Source organism: Parambassis ranga, chromosome 13 (assembly GCF_900634625.1).
Source record: "Parambassis ranga chromosome 13, fParRan2.1, whole genome shotgun sequence".
Lineage (NCBI taxonomy): Eukaryota > Metazoa > Chordata > Actinopteri > Ambassidae > Parambassis > Parambassis ranga.
In genome coordinates, this window is record NC_041033.1 from 15,958,772 (window position 1) to 15,966,769 (window position 7,998).

General features: G+C 39.6%; 1 protein-coding gene across 1 annotated transcript; it reads left to right on the forward strand.

Moving 5' to 3' along the window:
• Positions 1-228: 228 nt before the first annotated feature.
• On the forward strand, positions 229-5,181 carry zpld1b (zona pellucida-like domain containing 1b). Its single transcript, XM_028420196.1, has 10 exons — positions 229-367; positions 1,444-1,664; positions 1,775-1,956; positions 2,250-2,322; positions 2,735-2,832; positions 3,151-3,231; positions 3,416-3,587; positions 3,682-3,787; positions 4,781-4,810; positions 5,009-5,181. Exons 1-10 carry the CDS (start codon positions 229-231, stop codon positions 5,179-5,181), a joined length of 1,275 nt encoding a protein of 424 aa, XP_028275997.1.
• Positions 5,182-7,998: the final 2,817 nt, after the last annotated feature.

Here is a 7,998-nt window from a genome sequence, read left to right on the forward strand (position 1 = left end):
TGGAGGTATTGGGCCAACATGAGCCACTGAGGTGCCAGAGGAGAGCAGGATAAGAAAGGATCAAGGGACCTGAGGAAGGAAGACTGAAGTAGTTTGATAGAGGTCACAGCGTGCAGACAGAGAGCATTGTTTTCCACCATCTCATTTTGAGACACGTGTTGTTTTGTGTGTGTGTTCTTTTAACACCTACCTGAGGAATGTGGTTAATGCAATGTTGACCTTCTGAAGATGACAGCAGGAAAACGTCTCTCAGGTGCTGAAATGACACGAATGAACTTTGTCTTCCTGCTGATGTGTAAAATCACCTCAGTCTCCACACAGTTCAATGGATACAACTGTGATGCCAACTACCACAGCAGGTTTCCAGGTGAGAATATTTCACATCCCGTTGTCTCCTTTACGATCTGCCTCCTTTACGATCTGCCTGCAGGTGAGAAACACAAAGTACTACAGGGTTTATAACAGACTAACAGATCAGACCCAGTTCAACTATACACCATTTAAGAAGGGCACAGAGAGTAGAACTACTTCCAATATTTCAAAAACACGTTTTTATGCCATTTACTTAAAAGTGCATGCCTTTAAAAAAATATATTTTTGGTGAATGTGTGTATAAAAACAATGTTAAAAAATACAAAAAGTATGTTTCCACCCGAATTGCATTCACAACACAGAAAGTACTAAAATCTAATCTGAACAGTTTGTAATTTGTTCATTTTTCTTTAAGGTTTCTAAACTTTAATTAACCTACAGAAATCCAAAGAGGTTTAAATTATCATGTTTATAAATGATTAGAAAAACAGGTATTTCAACTCCCTGTGTGTTTGCATTTATCAAACAACTTTTTCGTTATTAACTTCCAAGGGTCAACTCTGGTCTCTATAATTCTTTTTTTTAACCCTTTGTTAGTACAATTTGTTAGACTACACGTAGGCCCTGAAATTCAGAGCTCACTATCTATAAATTAAGAAACAATGCTTCTTTAAATCTTGTTTGTTTGTTTGTTTTTGCAAAGATTCTGTGCCTGATTCTGTATTTTCAGCCTCTGCAAAAGTCTGTTAAAAGTTTCATGTTCAATGGAAAAATGCAGATTTCTAGCTGCCTGTCATGACTCATGTCTGCAGCAGTGTTTTTGCACCCAAGTTGTTGTAGAATTTTCCAGGTCAGAGTTTCATTTCCACTGAGAATCAGGGACTATTTTACACCTGAGATATCAGGGAAATAGTGGCAGAATTGTAAAGCAGCAGTGCTCAGGGACCAGAGGTCTATTTTAGCAGAAATGTAACTTCCAAACCACAATTTTCAAAGTGTTAAACTTCAGTCTTTCAGTCAATAATAATGTCACAATAAACTCTAAAGTGTTGGCCCCTGTTTAGAGTTCAAAAATAAAGTGTTGTTTAGCAAACACGTCAGCAAGTGCCAACAGCTACTTCTGTCCTCCAGGTGAGAGGGATATCAGCGTGTACTGCGGGGTTCAAACCATTACCTTGAAGATCAACTTCTGTCCGGTGCTGTTCTCCGGCTACACCGATGCAGATTTGGCACTGAATGGTCGTCACAGTGACGCCCAGTGTCGTGGCTTTGTCAACAACAACACCTTCCCCACAGCTGTGCTGTTCAGCATCAGTCTCAGCACTCTGGAAGCCTGCGGAAACAGCCTGGTGGTAAAGAATATACTCAAAGACAGTGTTAATATAATCAATACTCACTTCATCATGTTGTTTATTGACTTGGGAGAAAGCAAAGCGACTGGCTCAGATGTTTCTCACTGCAGGTCAGCACTGCCTACGGGGCCAATGCCTATGGGAACATGTCTTTGGTACAAATCGGGAACGTCTCAGGCTATATTGACACCCCTGACCCGCCGACTATAATCAGCTACCTGCCCGGATTGCTGTATAAATTCAGCTGCAGCTACCCACTGGAGTACCTTGTCAATAACTCACAGCTGGCATCGTAAGTTAGTGCCCAAAAAATAAATGTGTCCAAAACAGAATGTGACCTTTGGGAAGTCTGTCAGTGGATCTGATATTAAGATTTATGCATTTAAATAGGAGCTTTATTTATCATTTTCCAAAGCTGAGGTGACAATTTAAAGCCTGGTTTAAAAGCCTGAGTGCGTCTGTGTCTTACAGTGTTTAAAGAGCCATTCATTTTAGGGCATGAATATTTCTAATGCATAAATTATAACTATAATACACCCACAAAAAATGAAGAAAAATCACTAAAAGAAATATGTTGTTTCACAGCTCCTCCGCTGCAGTATCTGTTAAGGACAGCAACGGCACATTTGTAAGCACGCTCAGTATGATCCTGTACAATGTAAGTACACAGCTGTGCCCATCAAAACCTTCAGAACAATTTTCAATTCAGAATAGGCATTTTAGGATTTTTCTTACCAGCTTCGATTCTATTCTAATTTTATTCATGAATGAATGATTCATAATTTATATTTTTTTCTGTTTTAAACTAATCTAATGAAAAGACCAGAATTAAATGACTATATCTTACCATATGTTTACATGATAAAACTATTTTTCTTAACTCGCACTGCACATAGTTCTTTTTTAATAGAAACAGTTAACAAACTGAGAAACTGTACAGAATATCATGAGCCTTGTGATTGAAATGCTCGCCACGTCTGGACTGAATCCATTTATAATTTATTGTTGGTGTAAGCGTCCAATCTAATGCTTTAAATGAAACATTAACTGTTTGTGCTTTTTCACACCAGGACTCAGCATACAATCAGCCTCTTTCTATCCCGATGGCCGGTCTGGCTCTGAAAACGCGAGTTTTTGCTGCTGTTAAAGCCACAAACTTAGACAAACGGTACCACATTTAATCTGATTATTCACTGCTGAATATTGATTTGTACAGCTTATATCAGGCCTCTCTGCAGTCACGTTGCAGACGTTACTTATTATTGTAACCATCGCATCCCCAGAGCAGAGATGTTATTTTGGATATGGTCCTCCACAGCATCTTTCCCACCATCATTTTTACAGATTTACTCCTATTTTCTCTGCTTTGCCCAGATTCATTATGCCATTATGTTATTATTCTACATGAAGGCGCCAGTCTGCAGCAAAGAAAGCCACAGCTAGATCTCTATCCTCTTTCCCATCTCACAGTGTTGTCCCTGTGTAGGTGGAACATCTTGATGGACTACTGTTACACAACCCCCTCTGGGAATCCTAATGATGAACTCCGCTACGACCTTTTCTTTGGGTAATCTTGCTTTACTATTTTTTTTCTATCAAGATAATGACAGGATAATCCACAAAAGAGAGTCATTACCTATTCAGACCCTCCGAACAGAAACACGTCTACATGCAAAAAGTCATTTGTCATTTGTAGTGTAAGCATGTACATATAGTACATACACATGTGTAACTTTACTGTTGTTACACAGCTGCTACAAAGACCCACAAACAACAGTTTTCGAGAATGGGAAAAGTCAGATGGGACGCTTTTCCTTCGAGGTGTTTCGTTTTGTGAAACACAGGAACCAGAAGATGTCGACTGTTTTTCTGCACTGCGTCACTAAGCTCTGTCGGGCAGACGACTGCATCATGCTGATACCAGTAAGAGTTAAAAACAAAACAAAAAATCGTTTTGAGACTCCCTGTGTGCATCCTGACCTCAATGAGGACTGAAATGTAACAATTTGATTGGCAGATTTGTGGGCGAAGGCGCAGGCGGGATGGAGAGGAGAGCCTTGATTCCCCTCCAACGGCATCTGGGAACGCTGTCATCACTGCTGGTCCAATCATCACCAGGAGTGGTATGAACAAAAGAATAAAGTCTTGCCGGAATAGTTTGACATTTTGGGTGATGTGCTGATTTGCATTCTTGCTGAGAAGACTGATGTCAGTGATGTGGCTTTTCAGTAAAACATGAAGCTTCACCACGCTTTTCTTTTCTATTTATTTTTTATTTTCTATTATTTATTTCAAGGAGCAGTTTGCAGTGAACGGGTCACTGTTGTATGTATGTAATAGAAATATTTAGGCCAATTTCATCATGATGAGCTATAATCAAATGTGATTGAAAAGGGATAACCCCCCAAAAATGAGTTGATGTCGACACAACACCCACCACTGAAACAAAGTCTGTGTCGACTTATTGATTCACAATTTATTGTCCAGAAAGCAAACAATGAACAAATGAGCAGGCGGGTTTGTTTGTAACCTACTAGTTCCATCCATCCATCCATCCATCCATCATCTATTAGCCCGCTTCATCCTGCAGTGCAGGGTCAAGAGGGGGCTGGAGCCTACCCCAGCTAACTTCGGGTGAGAGGCGGGGTATCTACTAGTTCATTATACATTATATTTTATACTAGACACAAACACCAGTTACTTCAATTCTTCTTCCACCTCCCATGGAAGACTAGGGACAGACTGGACATCTCTAGCCCATCAAGTGGAACACAGCAGCATCACATGATATTGCCATTCCAACTGATGAATAATTATTATATTAGAGATAGAATTAAAATGCAGTTTAGCAGCTCTCTGTAGCAGTATGTGTTTTACAGCCTGTGGATAGAAGCTATGTTTTAGTCCGTTTATAGTCTCATACCTCTTATTAGAGTGCAGGGGGGAGAACAGGTCCTAGAAGGTTTTTTGGACTGGAGTCAGCCAGGCTATAAATCTGACACATTTGCCCTTTAAGAAAGAATATCACTGTTTTCCAAGCATATCAAACTACTTATTTGTAATATAGCCTTTGTTTAAATAAGTACCATTAACACTGTTAAAATGTGTTTTTTTAGACGAAACTCCTGTCAACAACTCCCACCTGGGTAAGTGTCCTTATGCAATGTTGGGAAACGAGAGGTTTAAAATATCTCCTGTGACTCAGTGTGATGACGCACAAAGACAGCAGATACCCATGGAAATCCTTGATTTGAGGGAGCAACAACAAAAATATTTCACTTCTCAGATGTCAGAAATAGTACCTGTTTTAAGTTTCTGCTTTTGTTCACCTGTCCATCCACCAGCATCTGGGGACCAGTCCCATCCTTTAAACCCAGTGACCAGTGCTCTGATCTCAGGCGTGGTCATCTTGGGCGGGGTCAGTGTGGGCTTCTTCCTGCTGTCTCTCCATCTCCTGCATAAGTCTCGCCTGCCGTCGGCCATGTCCTCAGGTGTTTGGAAACCCAGCTTTAAATGAAGAAAAAAAAAAACAAACACATCTGTGTATTAAAATCCTTTTAAAATAAGTGTCACACAGACCTGTTTCCTGGAGGCTCTGGGGCATGTGTACGCTTTCCTTTGCGCACACATTATTAAATCTGTGTGTTGTTTTAGGTGTTGCATATTTATTGCCTTCAATACCTCATCATTTGTATCTTTTTTTTTTTCGTCAGTAGAAAATCCACAAAAATTATAAATATTGTCATGTTTTTCTTCTTTTTTGTACAAATGTTATGACGTTGGTTTCATTAAAAATAAAATGAAACCATTAAAAATAAAAAATAAAATTAGTAAAACCTTAGTAGGAACCCTGCATTTGGCATTTTAACGCTGCAATGATGAGTGATTTGTGAATTCATGTTGTGGTTCAGAAACATATAATTATAGTGTCTTATGCATGTCATCATTTGGTCAATAATACATCCACCAGATATGACACATGGTTATGTTTACAAACATGTTACATGATAGTACTGCCTGATGTCATTCAATCATGGGACTGATACAGCTACAAAAATCCAAGTTAAGGGAGGCAACGTAGCAGACAGATACGTATGTATGCATATACAGTATATATATATATATATATATATATATATATATATATATATATATATATATATATATATATATATATATATAGAGAGAGAGAGAGAGAGAGAGAGAAAGAGAGAGAGAGAGATATCTACACCAGCTCCAGCTCAGATTGACAGCACTGTGAACATGACACCTGCAGTATAGGCTCTGTATTATGCTGCAGGGTCAGGGTCAGTTCAAGCAGAGCTCACGCAGTGATCTCTGAATTAAAACATATGAAAACATAACAGAGTGTTTCCAGCAGCGTGTTGGTAGCATTGAATATGACACATCATATAAAACAAGGATTTAAATTGCATTTAAAGCATGCATATACAATATGTGCTAATTTACAAGCTTAGCTTAGCATAAAATCTGGAAACAAGGGGGGGGGGGGGATCTATCTTGGTCAAATAATTGCTAAAGACATTGTACATGTTCATACAGACATGAAAGCAGTTTTGACTGATGTTGATTATCCCTTTAAATATTAATTAACAGTGTTGCATTTGTTAAGTCAGCTTCTGTTTCCAAATACAACAAGTGGCCATAAAGCTGTCATATTGCACCATTTTATTCTAATTTACATCGAGTATGTATGGATTATCTGTCGCTGCATTTATGACTAAACATGGACTAATAAATAATTCTTGGATGCCATTTCCTTCATGATTTATCCGACCATGATTAGTACTGTTTACTTTCTTTAATACTGTGAAAGTATTCCAAATGTCAGGGCCTTGTGGGTGTCCAATCTGCAGGAAAATGAACAAAATACCACACACTGCCAGAGCTCATTTGATGACTGCCAGAATTCATCTTTCAATTTTTTGCTATATTGATTTTCTTTTCAGATGACCTATATAAATGTCTGTTGGCGACAGCAGCGTCTCACGTGTCGTACTCCGGGGCTGTTTTCGTGACCTGCGCTGCTCTGCTGCATTCACTGCTCTTTATCACTCTAATCCCCCATTTCAACAGTCATTCTGTGATGCATTCAGAATCTACAATGCCCACAGGTAGCTGGAATGAGCATGATAAATGCTATCACCCCCCCTCCCTTTCCACCCTCAGTTTACCATTAAGGATAATTGATTACACACTCCTCCCAAAATGGAAATGAGACAGAAACAAGAGATTTAGCTCTCAATGTTGAAGCCAAGTCCAGGTGATTCAAGAGAGAAGACATAAAAAACCTGATGAATTTCAATGAGGGTGTGTGTGAGTGAGAGGAGGACTCTTAGCATGTTTAGGAGCACACGTCAAAACAATATTAAATTGCTCTGCCTTTGACAGTGAGGTTTCATGTGTTTGACTAAAGATTGACGCAGGCGCCCATCCTCCAACTTGACCCCAATCAGAGCCTCCTCTTCCCAGGTGGCTCACCTGACAAGATCAGGTTTCAAACTGTCCTTTACCCATTTTCTTCCTTGGTTAAATCTCATCATTAACCAGATGTCACAAGGGGAATTTCTGCTATGACTCCTGAGCACAAGAAGAAACTAAATCCTGAGCTATATCTGCTTCAAAAATAAGGTTTCAGTCAGTCATATTGTCAGCCTGTTGATGCATTGCTGAATGCTGAGCCCTTAAAAGCCAACATCTATCGTGCCAATTTGTCCAATTAAGGGTCATACAGGTTACATTAAACCACTAAACACCTCTGAAGACAACAGGTTCTTTTTCCTGTATTGTGTGTGAGGTCCCAGGTGAGGAGAAACCATACATAGCCTTACTTTATTAAGTTTCATATTAGCAGGGAAAAGGGGGCTGCGTTTCATACACAAAGTCACAAAGCAGTATGGACATTGTTTCAGCATGTACCTTTAAAGGGGGCTGTGTTGGGTTTCATCATTTGCCTCCAGGAACGGACCACAACAAGTGAATTGTTCAGGCAAACTGAGGCAGCCCCACCAAAGTGGCATTGACCCTGTTTCCATCCAATCCCAAAACAGTCCCAGACCACAAAGCAGTCGCCATATATATAAATAAAAACAGCCCACCGCTCTCTTACCTAAAACCAGCAAAGAGACTGAGGAGGTAAGGGCCAGCTTCACTGATTGACAGCTCTGGATTAAAGCGTCTGAAGTTGGACCTCCAGTTCCTTTTTATTAAAATCCTCTCTGTGGACTTACAGATGTTTTCTACACTTAGCTGACATCTCTTTTGACGTCTCTTGTATTTGCCCCAGCTTCTTCACAGAGGGCAGAGTGGTGAG